Source organism: Parasteatoda tepidariorum, unplaced genomic scaffold (genome assembly GCF_043381705.1).
Source record: "Parasteatoda tepidariorum isolate YZ-2023 unplaced genomic scaffold, CAS_Ptep_4.0 HiC_scaffold_1055, whole genome shotgun sequence".
Lineage (NCBI taxonomy): Eukaryota > Metazoa > Arthropoda > Arachnida > Araneae > Theridiidae > Parasteatoda > Parasteatoda tepidariorum.
In genome coordinates this window covers 4525-25446 of record NW_027261320.1, presented here as the reverse complement: position 1 = coordinate 25446, position 20922 = coordinate 4525, and the positions used below count along the sequence as shown (strand labels likewise).

Genomic DNA, 20922 nt, shown 5'->3' with positions numbered 1-20922 from the left:
AGGTGGCGCTACAAATCCGTGCGGACACAATCACCTTGAATAACTTTCGTTCTATCTGATCTGACTTTCAATCTTAATGGTTCCTGGGGGTGACCTCAAATATGCAAAATATTTAGTGCTAACTATTGATTAAGTTACGAAATCGGACACAGAAATGTACTTTCCCTGAATAAACATATATATATACTATATATATTTTTCATATTAGGAATTTTAACCTTCAAAACATAAGGGGCAGCCACAATCTGGGAAATACGGTCCCAGTTTGTGATACGGTCCCCATAGTTTGGTCAGGAGAGCGATCCAAAGTTCGAACCCCTTAATGTTAATTTCACTTTTTGCGTTTTTGTCATGTTTTTAAAACAAATGAAGCACTAATTGCACTCACTTATGAAACCCATTTATGAGCGTGAGCCAAACTGCTCACCCAGGGGTACGTGAGCCAAACTGCTCACGTACCCCTGGGGGTACGCGTGCCACAGTTTGGGAAACACTGTAGTAGACAATTGATACATCATTTTATTGCTGTGTCCTGTAGTGGACTGATCGTATCGTTAAGGCACGATTCCCAGTAGAATACCGAAGTCAAGCATCTCTGGCTGCGGTCAGTGTGCGGGTGGGTGACCGCTTGGATCAGTCTACGAAGGGTGAGCTGTGTTAGTCCTCGTTAAACTGCTCTAACTTACTCCACTTCACGTGGAGGTCGTTCGGCTGCCGAAGAGGGGGGTGGGGTGCCATCCTCTCTGCAGAGGATCAAAATTGTGATGGCATGTCTTCAGATCATCCTCAGAGATGTTTCCCAGACTGTTGCCAAGCCCATTGTGCAGCTCTAGTACGACATAATTAAACTACAGCAACAACCTATGTATTGTTGCACATTAATATGCAGGCTTGTACGCTCATTAAAAAGATGTCTTTCAAGGCTTTTTAAGTTGAAGGACAGATAGCACAAATCAGAGAAGAACATCATGAAAATTCATCCAGGGTTACCGCGGTATTTGGGTCCTCTTCTTCCACTAAATAATAGAAGAACGAGAGAGTTCTGCTAGGGTGGCCACTTATATATCCCTTTATAGGTACAACATACATTTGCAGGCTTGTGTGCTTAATTAAAGCTTATAAACCTTTGTCAAGTAGGAGGACAAATAGCACAATACAGAGAAGGACATCACAAAGAATACATCCAGGGTTATGGCGACATTCGAACCTGCCACCTCCACGCTTAACAGAGCATTTGGTGGGCGATACCGCTCGTCCAGGGAGGCCCCTATATATCACTTTATTGGCTCATTGGAATTATATACATTTGCAAGCTTGTGTGCTCAATTTAGGCTTATAAGCATTTGTCAAATAGATGGACAGATAATATAATAAGGACAGCAAGAATATCCAATGTAACAGCGGGATTCGAACCCACTACCTCCACGCTTTGCACAGCGATTGGGGCGATACCGCTCGGCCAGGGAAATATTGAGTTATGTTTAAAAATAATTGTTATCGGTGTTGTAAAGAAGTATCAAAGAGCAGGGTAGAAGTTATCTGTGCAAAGTTCTCAGCAAATTTTGATTTTATACATTTCTTTAAGTTTAACAGTATATGTGGTAAAGGTAAAAGTATTGTGGTAAAGGAAAAAAAGGAAGTATTGTGGTAAAGGTAAATATTTCTTTTAATTATGGAAATTTTGCCCTTATTTAATTAATGTACAATATGCTTATGCTGTTTTTTTATTAAGTATATTTTTAATAATAATATTTTATTAAAATATAAAATGTTTTTATCATGTTCTTTAAAAATGGTGGTGGTCTTTCAAAAAAGAAAGAAAAAACATCATTTCTAGACCGAATTATCTTTTAAACTTCTGTGATTTCAGAACTTTTGTTATTGTTTATTTTTTTCATTTTGTCAATTTAAATCCTATCTGAAGCAAGCCACTCATTGGCGAACTTTCTTTATCCCGAAATGTGAACAGAAAAATTATTGGTATTTCTTTCCTTTCCGATAAACAAAAAAAGTATCTTAATATAATTCTATAGAGAAAAAAAAATTTGTATTTTTTTTCACTTATTTTATTGCTTCAACTCTTTCTTTATTCTGTTTTTAAATTTAAAATCTATAAACATGAAGATGCAGAGTTTAACAGTTTTGGTTATATCTATCATTTCAATTAATGTAATGATAATGCTTTTTTAAATTCATTATTGTGTCTTTGTCGGAGAAAATAGTCACTTTGTTAAGTCATGAAAGATTCTTGGAATTAGCCATGGAAAGTCATGAATTTGAAAATCCAAAATGTAGCAGATATCCTGTATATAAATTAATATCCAGTTATTGCTCATAAAATTTTCAGGATTTTTTTTAAGTTGTCACAGTTACCCTATTTATAGTCTGTTTATAATCATTTATTTCAAAGCATGTATGCAATAGTTAAATTTTTGCACTCTTTTTGATAAGTATTTTTTCCATAGCCTACCCAGCTAAAAATAAACTACAACTTTTCTACAGAACTGAAGTAATTTTGTAGTTTTTCTATAGTTAACTACAGATTTTCTGTAGTGCAATCTTAACTGTAAAAACACTGCAGTTATTTTGCAGTTAATGTGAAGTAATTTTTCAGTAATTTATTTCAAAAAAACTTTTAGCTTATTGTCTACAAAATTACTACAGTTTAAGTGAGATCACTTTAAAATCATGAATTTAGAAAAAACTGAAACTTTAAATCCGTGGTTATTCTGCAGTGAATTTGAAGTAATTATGCAGTCATTGTTTTAGAAGTATACTTTCTGATGCAGAAAAACTGCAGTTACTTTGTATTGTTGTAAAATGTATTGATGTCTTCAATCCTGCTTTCCTTGTTGATATATCTAATTTTTATAATGTTTGTCATTTTTTCCCTTCCTTTTTGTTTATATATTAGATTCTTATAATTAGGTAATAATTCTAAACATATATATATAGATAACGGAAATAATGTACACTATCTATATTCATAAAATTACATTAAAAACAGAGGACACAGGTATATTTAGACCTATTATAAATCATTCTCGGGGTCTAATTTCGTTGTTACCTGAAACTGAATGCGTAAAAACATTCCATGTTCAGAACTAATTTCTAAAGGTCTTTTAAGGCCTGCTTTTAATATTGCATCACATCGGGTCTTTTTATTATATATCAATGCTCCTTTTCTGTAGACAGTTAATTTGAAAATTCTTAATTTCAGAACTTAGAAAATAACTTACTTTTTTTAAAATTTTTTATTTAAGTTATTCTATTTTAGTCAAAATATCCAATAAAATTTATCTAAAATTCAAGACAAAAACTTCAAAAATCACTTATGTACATTATAAATCATTCTCGGGGTCTAATTTCATTGTTACCTGAATGTTACCATTGTTCAGGCCTATGGTATATATTTTGAATAAAGTCTACATTTGTACCCGCCGTGTCGTTTCGTACCTTTTCATTTGATCACCCCTTGTACATTTGTAAGTATCATTCAAGTACGTAAGTATCTCATATACGCATTAAAATTTTTAGATTTCAATTGTCTGATAAAAATCATCTAGTCATATGGTAGCAATTACCTACCGTATATTCCGGCGTATAACGCGCACTTTTGATACAAAAAATAACATTGGAATTTACGGGTGCACGGTATACGACGAATATAAAAAATCAGATTAAAAAAATTTAAATATAGAAAAATACTTTTATTTTAAAGAAATAACGTACCTTTACTTAAATGCTTTATTGATTTTCGTTATTACATAACATTACACTTCAGTTTAGAATAAGTTATGCTTTAAATTAAAATAAGCTTAAGCTAATGCCTTAAGCTAAAAGCTATGCTTTAAATTAAAATAACTAAAAATTATAGAATTTTTATTAGTATTCTATCAATATTTCAAAAAACATACGGCTCATTATAAACAAGAACTGCTTAAACAAGAAATTTTTTTACATACATATGATAAAGTTTTTACTCTACCATTTGTAGAATATCATAAAAAATGGTGTATGCAAATATTTCAAGAATCTGCTATAAAAACTTTTATAGTTAGATATAAATTCCAACCCATAAACTGATTACATTTTCAATTCTAGAAAAATTAAGTTTATGAGATATGTTCTTTCCTTTTTTCTTAGATGCAAGAAAATAAGTCTATATATGATCCTCCTTCTACATTTAATAGCAATACACTACCAAGAGAAAGGCGAGATAGTGCTTTAAGTTCTGGAAGTCGATATAGTTCTGGCAGTATGTCAGCTGTAAACAAAAATGTGACCAAAGAAGTGAAAAAGGCAGAAGTCAAAGAGGACAAAGCTGATACGCAAGTAAAAAACATACCTGAAATGGTCCATTTTTCCTGATTCGTATAAAGACTTAATAATTTTAGTTTTTCTTTCTGTTTCTGCTAGAAGTTAAAATCTTCTTGAATTTTTAGTTTTATTGATAATAACACTTTTAAGAGAACCAAGGGACAATAAGTAAAAGATAACTGAATTTAATCATTTTAAAATTAGTTGTGACTGAACATATAATATTGGTAACTCACCATATGTTACGAGTTTTAAATTAATTTTCACTAATACATATTGATTAATAAACAATTTCATTACTAATTCGCATTATTTCTTTACAAATTTATTCAAAGTGAATCCATCAGTTTATTGTGCTACATTAAGCGCATATAGCATTGTCTCTATTTTATGTGCAAAATTAATGATTTTAATTTCTTTTTTTTTATTTCTTTTTTTTTATTTATTTGCCAAAATATATCCATTGCTAGTTTGAAACATTTAATACTTGACAATGCAATATTTTAGTGTATAAAATAGTTTTTCATTTATACAAATTTAATTGGAAATTATTGTTTTTTTTTTTTTAATTTTAAATTGATTATCATGTTTTCCTCTCTGCAAAATTCCAACAAGGCTCCATGGAGAGATTTTGGATAAAATTTTGATTTTATTTTTAAGATGTTAAGATATTAAAGATGTGATCTTTGTTTTGACAACCAATAAGTTAACTAATATTTTCAAATCATCTTTCAGGCTTTTTAAAAAGAAATTTTTTTTTTAAATTTGCTAGTTTTAACTTTGCTAAAAGTATATTTTTTCTTAATGTTTACCATGAATGTTGATTATGCAATTAAAAGCAAATTACAAAAGTTCTTTAAAAAAACTGCAGTTTGAAGACTGCGGTGATTTGGCCAATTCCACTGCAGAATTTTTAAAGTCGAAGAACTACAAAATTACTACAGTTTGTAAACTGCAGTAATTTTGCAGTAGTATCAACTTCAAAATCACTGCAGTAATTTTGAACTCAAACTGCAAAATTACTGCAGTAATTTTGAAGTTGATACTACTGCAAAATTACTGCAGTTTACAAACTGTAGTAATTTTGTAGTTCTTCGACTTCTGTAGTGGAATTGGCCAAATCACCGCAGTCTTCAAACTGCAGTTTTTCTTTAAATTTTATGCAGTTTATTTATGCATAAAATTTAATTATTATTTTATGCAGTTTCTGCTATTATTATGTTGATTTTGGTAGCCTGATGACCTGCTTGCAAAGTCAGGCACTTTACGGTAGAACAGTTTAATGAGGACAGATACCGCACACCCTCGTTCCCTACGCAGGATGATATAAGTGGTCTCTCACTCGCTGTTGTTGGATAAGCCGTCTCGGGGACGCGTAAAATTTCTGATTTTTTTCAAGCCCTGCCTTACTTAGTTTCATGGTGTTCCAAATATCTGAATTAGTAACAAAATCCACACTCAGTCATATTTTATTGAAATATAAATTTTTTTTATCGTGTTTTTTAAAAACTATGATGTTCTTTTCCGAAAATGAAAGAAAAAACATCATTTCTAGACCGATTTATGTTTTAAACTTCTGTGATTTCAGAATTTTTACTATTATAATTTTTTTTCTTTTTATCAATTTCAAATTCTAGCTTAAGCAAGCTAGTGATTGGCGAATTATTTTTGTTCCGAAACTAGAACAGAAACTATTTTTTTCCTTTCGAATGAACAAGAAAAGTATCTGCAGTATATAATTCTGCACAAAAAAATAAATAACAATAAAATAAAAATTTACTTTTGTATTTTTTAGCTACTTTATGGCTTCAACTCTTTCTTTACTCTGTTTCTAAAGTTTAAAATTAATAAATATGAAGATACAGAGTATAAGAAATTTGGTTATACCAATCCTTTCAATTAATGTTATTATTATGCTTTTTTTAATTTATTGTTGCATTTTTATCGGGGGAAATAGTCACTTCGTAAAGTTAGGAAAAATTCTTGGAATTAGTCACTGAAAGTCATGAATTTAAAAATCTAAAATGTAACAGATGCCCTGGAAATAAATAAATTAATAAGGAAATTATTTTTCTGAGTTATATGAAGTTTGTTGGAAGAGTTTAAAACACATTTCTCTCCGAAAACTATTTATACCTAATGATTTTCATTTTTGAGTGAAATTCACTTACAGTACCTATAATAATAATTACGACCAACCGGAATAACTTTTGATCTAATGATCGAATCTTCACGTTCTAGGATTCAATCTTAATGGTTTATGAGAGTGACCTCAAATATGGTAAAAACTTAATGCAGTCGATATTTTGAGTTACAAAATCAGATATGGAAGCGAACTTTCTCTGAATAAACACATTTTTTCCCCAACGGATTCGGATTTCATGCCCCTAAAATATAGGGGGTAGCCGAAAAAAAGTCAGATACTTAAAATTCGATTTCTCAGGAACTGTTCAACCAATTTTGTTTAATCTGCGCATTTTGCTATATGAAATTACATTCTTTAAAATTATGCAAAAAATTTTGTATCTTAAAATTCAAAAAGTTTTAGACCATTCTTTAATGAAATAGTAAATATTTACTAGAAGTTATTTTTTGCATGGAGTTATCTTTAGATAAATGAAATTTATAACTGTGTCATTTTCAAATTCTGAAGTTTAATTGGGACTATTGAATTTTTATAATTATTTTTAAATGATTTGTATATGCATAGACATTTTTTTCTTATATGCATAGATGCCAAAGCAAGAAACCGAAAAAGTCAAAGTCTGCTTGAGAATAAGGAAAGAAAAGGATGAGAAAGCATTTGAAGAATTTTACAATTTAGTCGATGAGAAGACCGTGTTAGATATACATTCTGTAAGTTATTTCAATAATTTTTTTTTCTTTAATTTACCTTTTAGTTTATTTTACTTTTTTAAATGCTCTAAAAAAAGGCATCTATGTAGCTAAATATTTATAATAATGCTACAGATTCACAATTACATCAGTTCTGTTAGACTCAATATTTAAAGGTTGCACCAAAAGTTGATATATACAATCGAACTTCTATTTAACGAACTTCCCTTTTACGAATTTCTCTATTTTGCGAATTCTTTTGAGAATACAAGAACATTTTGGAAATTTCTTCGTAAAATAACTTCCAAATAGCGAAGTGAATTTTCTATTTAACGAACTTGTTTTTGAGATCCACTTTCTCTATTTCCGTAAAATTTCAGAATATTTTAAACTTGTTAACGCATTTTATGGGGGGAAATGCCCTTGAATTGATTATTGAAGCCACTTAACTTTTAGAGAAAGCAGTAAAATCCCTTTTTTGCATTTCGAATGAAAAATTCAAACAAAATTAACGGATTTTATCAGTAGGCATTAAGAATGCATGTAGTAATGCGTGTTTAATATTACTTTAATGCAGCGCAAATTTTACTCATAAATTCAGCTTCTTTTAGTTTAAAATGCATGTAGCAGGATAGTGTAACACTGAATAATGTTTTGCTCTATTCCTGCTTTCCATGCACATTTCTTATATTTTTAAGATTTATAAAATAAATAGAAGATACTACTTTGCAAGATAAAGGTGTATTAATAGCTATTTTAATGATGTCTACTGTGTATGAATTTAAAACCTGTTTTGTGTCGTTTAAGTATTTCAAATGGTGATTTTCTATTTAGCGAATTTTCCATGTAACGAACTTATTATCGGGATTTAGCGACTTCGTTAAATAGAGGTCCGACTGTATATCCCAATATAAGGTTTTTTCAGCACAGCAAAAATCTTTTCATGTAAAATCCATCTCTCATTGACTTATATCTAGTGGGTCTTCAGCAGTAGTTACCACTTACTTATGGAACCAATTGTTTTTGCAACTAACAATGCCTCAAGGGGACTTATATCAAAATCAGTTTTCAAGATACTTTCATTATCAATGTTAGTTGTATCAGCTTCAGTGCCAAAATTTGATTAACCAAATGTTCTTTTTGAAATAAATTCTTCAATATTGAGAAAAGCACAGGCTATTGGATATTTGGGAGATTAAACTTTTCTGTCGTCAATGTTCCTTTAAAAATTTGCAACATAACTTGTGAGATTTCCCTCTCAAGCTTCTGAAGAAATAGTGCATCGTAACTCTCGAAGCATGTATTTTGTTGATAAGTTGTCTTGCTCATTAACTCTTGGTGTCTGTTTTGCATGCATTTGTTAAAGTCAACGTTTTTTACATCGAATGGAAAAATATCGCATTTCATAAAAGCATTTTAACTTCATCAGTTGATGCCTCAAAATCTTATTTAAAAATGGATGTAAAATTTTCTCGACATATTGCTTTACAATTCTTTTAAGATCTAACGGGAGATTTCCCTGAATTAGGTAGAAAACTAAACCAGAAAATTTGTTTTGATGAACATAACTTGCTCAGTTTCAAATTGATATGAGATTTATACCTATCCAAAACAAGCAAAATAGGGAATTTGATAGCATTTTTAATTAGCCATGGGTAGAAACATTTGCAATATATTTGTAAAATGTTGCTGCGGTCATCGTTTCATTTCATGAATAGCTTTTTCCAATGAAATATGTAGCAGGGACTGATTCTGTAATATCTCTACGAATTCTTCTGTAAGGAAAAACTACCAATGGAGGTACTTTTTCTTTCCTAGGTACTTTAGAATATAAATCCTTATAATTTTTAAGGCCGCAGATTTTTCCCGTTTAAGGGCAGTATTCAACTCTTGTTTCATTCGCATTGTAAATGCAATCACTTTATAAAAGGATGCCAGGGCTACTTCCCTCCTAAAGATTCTCTGAAGTTCTTAAAACCAGTATTTCGAATATTATTCTCTAAGGGAAGTTTTGCCTTTTGAAATTATCTTCGCATTGCACTGAGTTATCGGTGGATGTGGCCTTAAAAAAAAACTTCACCCATTTTTCACCTGGATGATTGTTTTTAAATGGATTTTTCCTACCAGTTCCCGTCTGGACGTTAAAAGCCGCAATAGGATAATAACTTAGCTAATTATTAGCATAAAAGGCCTGCAAAGAAATTTTCTATTCAAGACCAGGTAACTCAATGCATTGTTAGATGACTTCCTATTGTTAGGTAGTAATGTACTGTTACCAATCAATCTAAATTAAAACATTTGAAATCTAATTTTTAAAAAATATCGATAAAATGTTCCTTCACTGGGGTGTGTTCCATCACTGGTTGGTTTACCCTATATCGTCTTTATCTTAAAAGAAATTTCCGGAAGTGTTACACAAATGTTACGCAAAACTATTTTACCAATTACTTAAGTAAATTTTGACATTTTTAAGAATCTTATTCTTTACCCTTTTACGTTTATTATTTCTTCATTAATATACTAATCAATTTTTTTAGTTCTTTAATTTAGGTTTTCTTTAAAGTAAAGTTCCTTTCTAAATTATAGTAAAGTTTTCTTAAAAAGAATTATTGTCTGCTAGCTAAGAATAAAACCTTGTTAAGAAATTAAAAACATTCCTCTGTTTAAAATTATTTCATGCAAAACAGCTGATTATTTACTAAGCATACTATTTTATTTTTTTTTTTTGAAAAAAGAGTATAAATTATTGATTGACTTTTTTTTATGTTTCTCGTGACTTCAACATAGATTATCTGAAATAGTTTTGATGTTTCCTAAGTCACAACAAAGAGTATAAAGATACAGAACATAAAAAGCTGTCGAATACGTAGCCAAATTTTTAAGCGTCTTAAAATGTCTCAGTATCTTAACTGCCGTCCCAACATCTTAGTTGCGAAATTAAATTTTTAATTATCTGATCACGTGTGATTCACTAATTATTTCATTATATCTTTTACTCTTTCTTTATGATACCAAGTAGATTTTTTTCCTGATAATATACTAAACTATTTTGTTTAATTTTTTACTTTAGCACGATTCCCAAGATATTATTGTAATATAATTTGTTATCAGGAAAATGCCTTATTAAGTAGGAAATACTAAAAATAGAAATTTGTAAGAAGATTCCGAAGCCGTGCCAATTTTAGAGTCATCTGATTTTGGAGAAATACTATAAAAAATACGCAATTTCCAAACTTATTTTAATAAATAAATAAATAAAAAAACGTGGCAGGAAGGCTAACATACTTTTTACAGAAACTGTGAAAACTAATTTTTCCTATATTTCTCCAAAAAGGATAAGAATGATATTGCTCCAAGGAACCTACTCAATAATTTCGCTATTTCCAGAATGAAATCTGTTTGATCGAAACATATTATTCCTTGAAAATTAAAACGAAGAAAAATTAGCTTTTATTATTTATCTAAGCTTATTCCATTTATTTAATGATAGCAGTATTAAGGTTAAGAATATGCGATGGAAGCCCCGTTTACTATTATACTATAAATGCATTAAATCATGTAGCTTGAATAATTTATTTTAAGCAAATTATTTAATAATTTTAAGCAAATAAGGGTGTAAAAATAAACTCGATCAAAATAAAGCATACCCTAAAATAAAAAAAACCAGAAGCATACCCTAAAATATATGTAGAATAAACTTTGGAATCCATACATAAAAAATACCTTCTCAAAACTTATTTTAATATCGAGTGAAATAATTTCATATGTTGTGTAACTAAATGGATAATCCCAAGAAACTGAATCTAAAATATAAAAACTTCATTGATAAAATAATAGATGATTATAAAAGTAGACATGTTTTGAGAGTCCAATAATGAAAGTCACAAGTTATTCAAGCCTGACAAGTCTTGAGAATGGGCTATTATATTTGAAAGCTCGAAGCATGTCGACTTCTACTTTTCTCTTCACATGTTCTGAAGGCAGCTGAGTTTTTATCGTCAATTATACTGTTTTGCATTTGGGTCTTGATCATTATTTTGATAAGGATTTTGCACTCGTTAAAATAAACATATGCATTTTAATATTTTAACGGGATTCATGTGGTCTTTAAAAACGTAAAAGCATCAATATTGTAAAAGACCGCATTAGGCGACATATGCATTCAGCTGGCCGCATTAGACGGCTAGTTGTTAATATATATAGAATATCAGCAGCGTTTATTTCCGAAGACAACAGTCAACAATACATTTAAAATTCAGTGTAAAAAATGTTAAGTATAAAAACTGGGGTATTAGGGGAAAAGGTGAATTGGCATGTTTTTTTTTTTTAATTGGTTCAAAATTAAAAGGCTACGAAGTTGAGCCCTAGTAGTTGTAACCCAGAGTAGTCTATCACAGAGGTTACTGGTTGATATGAATTCTGCTCCCAGCTCGTACCGACCACAGTACTGACATAAAATATAGTCTGTGGTCAACAACTCAGGGTTAGAATTCCCTTTCCGTTGGGCGAACCGAGGGAGATTTTCGTGGTTTTCCACACCATGTAACGGTTCAATGAAGCTACGAAGGCTAGTTTGTCCCAGGGCTAAAGAGAATAAAAGGGCTGATTCACTCCTTTGAAGTAGCTCTCGCCGCGCCAATCCTCCGATTTTCTCTAGTGACGTCACTTTGGCGCAAAGCTCGCACTTTTACTTCAAGAACGGAGCGTTCGGCCTTACTAGCTCTAACTAATATTGGAGCATTTCTTTTTGCGAGATATTCCAAGACATTTGTTATTTTCTATAATGACTTTCCTCAGTTTTTGCAGTGAATTTACAAGAATTTAAAACTATTATCGAAATGCCAGTTTGCGCGACTGCAACTTGAAAAAATTTTGATATAAAAACAAAAGGAAAAAATATAATTTTCTGCGTTTTCCCCCAAAGTAAATGAACAACTATGTAAGGAATGGATTCCGAAATGACACAGTTAATATAAAACAGCAATATGTTTATTCTGTCGTTAAGAACTTTTATAAAAATTCATTATCTAAATAGAAACCGCCTCGTTACTTCAAAAAGAAAGGCAGGTGAAAAAAATTAAAAAATGGACAAAGAAAATTAAAATGTAAATAAAAAGTATAAATAAAATATATAGTATATAGTTGGAGTTCTTCTAATTTCATAACATATTTTTTAATGTAGTTATTCTAAATATTTGATTTTTTTAAAAATTATATTCTCTTAAATTCAAATATCTATAAACAATTGTAAAATTTCTAATGTCATTATGAACCTAAATTATTATTTTGTTTCAGTAATTAGCGTTTAAGGTTGATGTTTTCTAATTATTAAGTGTGAACAAATTGCCATTAATGGCATATTTTAAAATCAGGGATTCTAAATTTAACTCAACTTATTGTTATAAAAGAATATGTAGATAAAAAAAGGGTCGATATATACTTTCATTTTTCTTAATAATTAAAGTTAAAACTGAACTTTTTAAAATAGTATTTATAGTGTCATTTTCGCCAACTAGTAAAACATTTTTATAAGTTTAAAATTGTTTTTTTTTAATATAATAACCAAGAAAGTTTTTTTGAACTATGTTTATGAACGGAAATAATGTGTAAATTACGCAAAGTTTGAAAGCTGATAACCAGAAAAAGTCTAACTTATTTTTACAAAGAGAAAGATGCAAAGTTATCATATCTTTGCTTGCGATCTCCGAGATCTGTGGACACAGTGACGTCATGAGGAGGGAAATCGTAGCTTCAGCTCTAAGAGCGAAGTGAACTGGCCCTTCTATTCTCTTTAGCCCTGAGTTTGTCCCATGCATGGTTGTAGGAGTCATGCGTTTTCTCATATCAATTACGTTGATTATCATATGAAATAATAATCTTATACATACTAATGTAGTTAAACTTGTATTATAAAACAATCTGATTTTTTTAATATTATGAAAAGTTGTTTAGCATTCTTTAATTATGCACCAGAAAGTCTTATTTTAGTTTTGTTATACATATAAGCTAAGCACGCGAGGCATCTTCAGGATGACGGGTCCAACTATCAACGGGCTACATATAATATATATTTTGCAAAATTTTAAATTTTTGCATCTAAGTTGTGGAAGATATAATATAATTATATTATTTATTTTGCTCATACCCTTTTCAATGCCTTCCTTTAGCAAAAGATATACACCTTTGACAAGATCATTGGACCTAATTCTGCAGAAGAAGATGTGTTTAATGAAGTTGGTAAACCTGTAGCTGACAGTAAGTAAAGATACTTGTAAGAGTTAAATTAAATATAATTTTGGTGCGTAATAAAGTATATTATTTATGAATTATAATTAATAGATTGAAATATTTGGTATATGTTCTAATAATTGGGTTTGTATATGTATTTGGATATAGTCATGATTAAAAATAGTCAAATGATTGAAATGTCGTGATAAAACAAATTAAGGCCGAAATATATATAAGGTAATTAAATCAAATTAAAGGGGAATGTGAGCGTTAAGGAAAGTGGTAGTACAATGCTAATGTGGGATAACAATAACCCAATAGGTCCAAAGGGTCACAAAGTGTGAGGTTTGAACAAATTGGATGATTTGGTATCACCAAATTTGGAAAAAGGGCGAAACTAAAATAAATTAAAGATTAAAGATAAATAAGGTAAAGTCATGCTATATCCAAAATATATATATGATTTAATACAGTAAGCTGATGTTTCCAATAAGAAAAACTAATAAATTCACATATATGCATGCCCATAACAATAAAAAAAGGTACTCACCACATGCAGAAGGAAAAAGGTGATAACTAATAGTTATAAAGGTAAAGCTAAAAAAAACAATCACAAAACTTTCTGTTCAACTAAACATTTATTTTTGTAAAACTACTTTTCGTAACAAACAAACAATATGATTGCAACACATTTTGTGGCACAGAAAAATATATCTTTTAAAAGGAAATGGGTGACAAGAGAATTTAAAGAATCCAAAGGCGTCATGCAAAAAGTTAAATATAAAAGAACGAGTAATTTAACCGTTAAAACAAATATGAGAAGAAAGCTTAAATTTAAGAGGGCTTTTAATGTTAAAGAAAATTAATGGTATAAAATGTTGATTTTAAATTTTACAGAAATTTATTACAGTTATGGGTTTAATTTAAAATAAAGGTTAAGAAAAAAATGTAAAAAGAAATCCCTCGATACGGACCGAAGTCCGCATCGCGGAGAAAAAGGGGTAACCTGCCCGAAGGCTCGAGAGAAAGAGAATGTTTTTAAAAAAACTTAAAAATTCCTTAACTGGGGTAGACCAGAAAAACTACGACCAATTAAATTTAAAGAGGCGGAGAGTTTGAAATTTAAAGGAAAGATATTGGTTAGTTAGCCCCCCTAAAATTAAAAGAAGAAAAAGAAAGGCGTGAATAGAGGGGTTGGCTGACTTTCCCCACAGGAAGTGCGAAGACCGCAATGACCATGAGAAAGGTCAACAAGAAAGTTAAAAAATAAAATTGCCAAATTGAAAAAAAGGAATAACGTTTAAAGAAAAATTGAAGGCTTAAGTAAAATTAGAAATTAATTTGTCACTTTACATTAAGTGTAAATGTGACAATACTTTTCATATTACATTATTCTAATTTTGTGGTATACATATTTTAATATAAATACTGCAGAATATATTAAACTAATGCTGCGTCGAATTCTGTTTTATGCTTTCAATGTCCTCAAACTAGTGTCCTTTTAACCCATTAAAAGCCGCCATCTAAACCGTTGATAAAAAATTGGAATTTTGGTATGTTTTAAGGTGTAATAGACATTTCTTATCATATGAGCTTTAAATTTTTAAAAAAAATTTAATTGGTTAAAAGATATAATAGGGTCCCAAAATGGGAGACTTGGCGTTTAATGGGACTAACATAGCTCACTTACACACTACGCTACAAGTTAAACGTTTAGTTTCATTACTTGTATATATTTTGATAAAAATCGCCAAATCTATTTTAATGGGATCAATAAAGTTAAATTTGAAATAAACATGCTTGAACGAAGAAGTAAAATAGTTCATAAATATTTTTACCAGTTTTATTATTATTCTTCAAATTTGCCTGTTCTATATTTTTGTATGAAACAAAATTGTACACTTTTTGTGAAGCATTGCTTTACATTTTTCACAACACAAAGGAGAGTTCTTTTTGCACAGCTCATATTTTGACTGCTTACCAGCCTGTGTAATTAAGTGATTAACTCCATCAAATCGAATGTTGGTATTTACTTGTCCATGTGGTCCAAGTCCATTAGGCAAAGTCTCCGGTCCGTCCCATGACTACATCGCGAAGAAATGACAATTTTGACATCTGTACATTAACCTCACGATGAACCCTCCATGCTGTTACCACAGCCATGTTAAGAATGTTGGTAAAAAAAGGCCACCACCACTTTTTACAATTTATTTTTGGTCTGTAAGAACTGAATTCGGTCAAGAATATCAACATCAAATTTCTAATAAAACTAAAAACTTTCAACAGTCGATAAAAAAATATAAAAAATATGCATGTGAATTACTCAGCGAGAAAAAAATTCTTAACCAAAGGTTCCCAAAATGGGAGACTTGGCGCTTAATGGGTTAACCCATTAATCTTGATATTGGTATTCTTGATCTTGGGAAAGAGGAAGAAATCTGGAGGTGACATGTCCGGTGAGTAGGGAGGATGTGCTATGTTCCATGTTTTGTCTACTGATTTACGACCCTCCTTGAATGGCGGGAAGCACTCGAAAACCCGCGCACGACTCATCGTCTCATCTCCAAACGCTGTTTTCATCATCTCATAGGTTTCGGTGCCCGTTTTACTGAGCTAAAAGCAAAAATTTAAGCAGATTCGTGTTTTCACACGTGCGTTCATCAGTTTTCGATGAACGCATGCAAACACTCCACATGAAAGAAGTCAGTGTGACTGAACGGCGCGCTGTACAGACCTGCCGATTTTTGTGAGAAGAGGTGAAATATGCGCGTGCATGATGGGCACAGTCCCACCGCTAGGGGTTTTCTGGAACAAATAGAATACATTCAGTCTCGATACTTTCTGAACAGCCCTCGTATATTCAACGTAAAATAATTTTTTTTTTGTAGAGCTGAACGATAATAATAGAAAAACTTACAACTGTGGAATATGTAATTAAATTTTAATAAAACATATTTTCAATACAGGTGTATTAAGAGGATTAAATAGTACCATATTAGCATACGGACAGACCGGAAGTGGGAAAACCTTCACAATGGAGGTAAAGATTAATTTTATTTTACTATTATGTTTCGCAGCTGTACAGCTGTTAAATTTACTATACTTTTCCTATAAATACTTTTATGCTAATATGATTATAATATACTTTTCCTCAAATTGAAATTCATTTTTTTTTATTTTTTGTAGAAGTTTCTAAAAATTCGAAAAGTTTTTGAATAAATATCTCTTTATTCAAATATTCTCTCACTGTCAAAACAAGAATAAAGTAACACGGGTGGTATTGATTGTAAGTGAATTTTTATATTAAAATTCATTTACAATCAATAATAAATGAAAAATTTTGATTCCACTTTAAAATAGTTTATTATTTATTCTGTGTACAGAGTTCCCGCGGCCTTGAAAAGAACTTGAATTTCATTTTGATTTTCAAGGGCCTCTAGAAGTACTTGAAAATAATGTTAAATCCTTGAAAAATTTAAAATGATCTTGAAAAGTATCTGAAACTCTTAAAAACCGCCCCATTTTCCGCATTTCTGTGTTTAACTTCTGACGCACGTAAGTGCGAGAGAATGACTTTCCTTCCTTTCTGATGATGACGTGTGCTGTCCACGCTTATCAGTTGCTCACGTCACGATTTCCCTCTTTGGTCAATGTGGTCCTCAGCAAAGGCTGGTTTGACTTAGCTCTGGGTTTGACCCTATTGTAGTCCCTGCTTTTAACTCAAAGAGAGAAATATGAGTAGTTGGACTTGGAAGGAACTTTTTCCCTCTGCAGTAGCCTCCTGAGCAGATCCGTTTTTAAGGATGGGCCCCTAAAGTTAATCATATTTCGTTTTTTTTTTAAAATCCTAACTGATTTGTTAAAAAAAAAGTATTAGTTAGTGAGAAAGATTGAGGTGAAATAAATAATTGGTTCAGTCATGGGTCTCGTCAATAGCGACATGTTGCAAATGATGGAATAATACTTTCTTGTAGAAGGGGACTTCTGAAGATAACCCGAAACTTTATTTTTAAGTGAGTTATTCGTTTTACTTATTTGCTGCCCCTGCTACACAATTCCGGGAAAGGGGATTATTATATGCTAGCCAACAACAGTAGAGCAAAGCTTTATGTTTCTTCTTACTTTTGAAAAATAAAATTTTTATTTGACAGAAAATTTTAATTGTGTGTTTCAAATAATACTTGCTTTCTTTAATGTATTGACCTTACCTGCTTTTTGAGGGGCATTTTTTTAAAAAATCTAATACAAATAAAAGTTTAAAAAACTAACTTAGTAAATTGTTATTTTTCTTTTAAATAAAAGCAATATAAAATTTTTAAATTCAATGAATAAAAAAATATTAACAGTAATTCCATGTATACTGCAAAAATTCGTTCATGAAATCAAAAAATAATTCATAGCTACTATTTATTATATTATTATGAAAATATATTATTATTAATTTAAAAAAATTTTATTTTATGATTACGTTTTAGTCAGTTCAGTTATGATGACGTTTAGTCAAATTGAAAGGCAAACACCAAGTGCATACAATTAATGCTCCCGGAAAAAAAAATTCAAGTATCATAAAAAAATCACAGGTTAATTAAGACAGTCAATTCTTTATATACTGCAAAAATTAATTCGAAATCAAAAAAAATTCATAGCTACTATTAAATATATTATGAAAATATATTATTGTTAATTTAAAAAAAAAATTTATTTTGATGACGTTTAATCAAATAGAAAGGCAAACACAAAGTGCGTATGATTAATGCTACTGAAAAAAATTTAATAAATTCAAGTATGATTGGTTAACTAAAACAGTCAAAGTGACAAAAATTGTAAAGAAGAATCTATCAGAATATTTTAAGGTGAAAGTTGGCAACTGTTTCAATTTAAAATAACTGACCGGTCATTAATTTAAAATGCTAATTAAGCTGGGACAATAATTGGTTCATTTTATTTAATAGAGAAGTGGTTAAAATTTTAAAATTATATTTAAGAACAATTTAAATTTCACTGTCTAAATGCTTTTTCCACTTTAAATATTTAAAAATATTAAATAAAAATCTCCTGACAGAGTTGTTTTTATATATATCTCATTGATATTACAGTATTATATAGAACACCCCCCCCCCCNTCCCCCCCCCCATCTTCCCAGTAACTATGTTGTAGAAGTTCAGCTTTTTTCTATTTTTGTCCGCTTTATTTGATTCTTTTTTCAATCATATTTCACCACATACATTCAAAAATTATTTATTATATTTGTTAATGATAGTTTTGTTCTTTACATATCATTAAAATGCATGAGTTTTTTGCTAATAAATATCTTTTAATAATTTTAGGTAGTATGTTTTCTATTTTCTTTACTCTAACTGTAGATTTGTTATTATAAATAAATTTAAGTGTACTTTGTTTTCATTTTTGTATAGATTGTTTGAAATGTTCCTCTTTTCTTCATGACTTGTCCGGATCTTTGCTTATTCAGAGATTGTATACCTAGTTTAAAGTAGGCCTTATGTAAAATTCAAATCCGACATTTTTATGCATCATAAATTTTATCTTTGACTTGATGTCAATCACCCTTTGCTATTTTTTACCCTTAGATTACAGAGCAATGGAAGCTTTATTTTTCAGTACTGCTATTACCGTCTAACATTTATCGTCAACTAACTATTATCGTCAAGACATTTTGGTTTTAAATTTTAGTCTATCTTTTACTAAAATTAAGTCCTTGAGAATTTTAAATAAGTCTTGAAAAGTACTTGAATTTTATTTTTAAAGTAGAGCATGAACCCTGTGTGTAAAGATTTACTAATGAGGCTAAATGTTAATGTTTCTTAATATAGGGCAACTCTGAAACTGAAGGCATAGTACAGAAAGTTGCTTCCGAAATTTTTAGAAGAACAGAATCTTTTGAAGACTCAGTAAAAGTTGAAATTAAAGTAAGCATGAAAGGAAGTATCCCGTACCAATATTCAGAACACTATACATTAAAATTCTAACTGTCCAGTGTAATTTAAATTCTTAAATAGCATAAAGATTGTCGATGAAGCTTATTTTACTGCATGTATATAAATGTTTGTTATTTTCTAGATATCCTTTTATGAGGTTTATATGGAGAGAATTCGGGATCTTCTAAGTGGTAAGTTAAAGTTCAAGCTATGCTTATAAATTCAGTTCTTTAAAAATATAAGCATATTATTAATACATTGAACATCTTTTATTTTTTTCTTTCTTTAGATCATCTAGATAATGTCTTATCGCTGCATGAGAGGAATCACACAATTTTTATTAAAGTAAGTTAATGTTCTAAATATTTTTAACTTTAATTTTTTTAAAAATCATGTACATTCCGTAATTTTAAATTATACGTGAAGTTTTACTTCATATTCATGAATTAGGGGGCTTCCCTGTTTTTCTTTTCTAACAGATGCCTTTGGTAGTTCAGTAGAGGTATGATTGCAAAAGGTTTTGGCGCTTTTCTTTTAACAGGGAAGAGGCGTGAATTTTGTTTTCACTAGCTTAGTAGATCGCACGCTGCAAATTGAATTTCTTTTAAATTTGAAGCTGTACTAAAGAGGAATGAGTGATAATGAGCGACTCATCACAGAAGATAACTCTAATAAATTTATATAAATTTAATAAATGATTCTGGGAGAAATTTATATAAATGATTCTGGGAGTGATTAAAGCAGTACCCTCTTTATGCATGGGCACACCCGGGCAGTGCCCACAGGGGGCCCTTGAGAATCTTACATTTTTAAAATTGTATTAAAAAAAAACTAAGAATAAACAACTTTGCATTATATAATTTCTAATATAAATACCCATATATAGCAAAATAAGGTTTATATTCACTCAGCAAATCTACGCTCATTATTCTAATCGAAATCGATTCTACGCACATTATCCTAATCCAAAACCTTGAAAAACAACCTTCTATATAAAAACCTTAAATCGAGGTTGACTTAGGGTTTTCAAACGGGAAAAATTCCTTTAATAAATAAAGCTAGTCTCAAGGTGAAAATAGTTTTAAACCTAGATAATTAGAAGGTTTCTTTTCACAAAGTCTTTCATGTCTTCATTCCTCTATCCAGTCAATTTCATAAAATTTACTGGATGGGTAAATACGATCCAAATTCAAGGAGTAAGTAGACTCAATATTTTTCATTTGCTCGAATTTTAACTGTTAGTACTTCGTTTCAGGGACTTATAGAGAAGACTGTTTTAAATATTAGAGAACTGTTAGCTGTTTTCGGAGAAGCAAAGGGCAAAAGACGCACTAAAACAACTGGTAAGTGTTTATTCTATTAGTTACTGCAACAATGTTTAAATTACTCGTATTTTTTTATTTCGATGTAAATTATACAAATAGTTCGCTGATATGTGAAGGGTACTATTACATACAAGAATCAAGGTTTATCGTATTTTATTAGGGAGAAGGTGAGGTGTACATCTTGTTACGTTAAAGGCTGAACAACAGCTGACTAGGCGCGGGATAACAAATGGTTGAGTTGAGTTATTGCAAGGGGCATTTACACTGAAGATAAAATG

The 20922-nt window shown here is 30.2% G+C and overlaps 1 protein-coding gene across 1 annotated transcript; it reads left to right on the top strand.

Moving 5' to 3' along the window:
• The first annotated feature begins 1555 nt into the window (after positions 1-1555).
• LOC107447913 (kinesin heavy chain-like) lies at positions 1556-20697 on the top strand. Its single transcript, XM_043056504.2, has 9 exons — positions 1556-1653; positions 4147-4335; positions 7054-7176; positions 13323-13410; positions 16350-16423; positions 19215-19310; positions 19462-19510; positions 19609-19664; positions 20575-20697. Exons 2-9 carry the CDS (start codon positions 4147-4149, stop codon positions 20680-20682), a joined length of 783 nt encoding a protein of 260 aa, XP_042912438.1. The 5' UTR covers positions 1556-1653; the 3' UTR covers positions 20683-20697.
• The last annotated feature ends 225 nt before the right edge of the window (positions 20698-20922 follow it).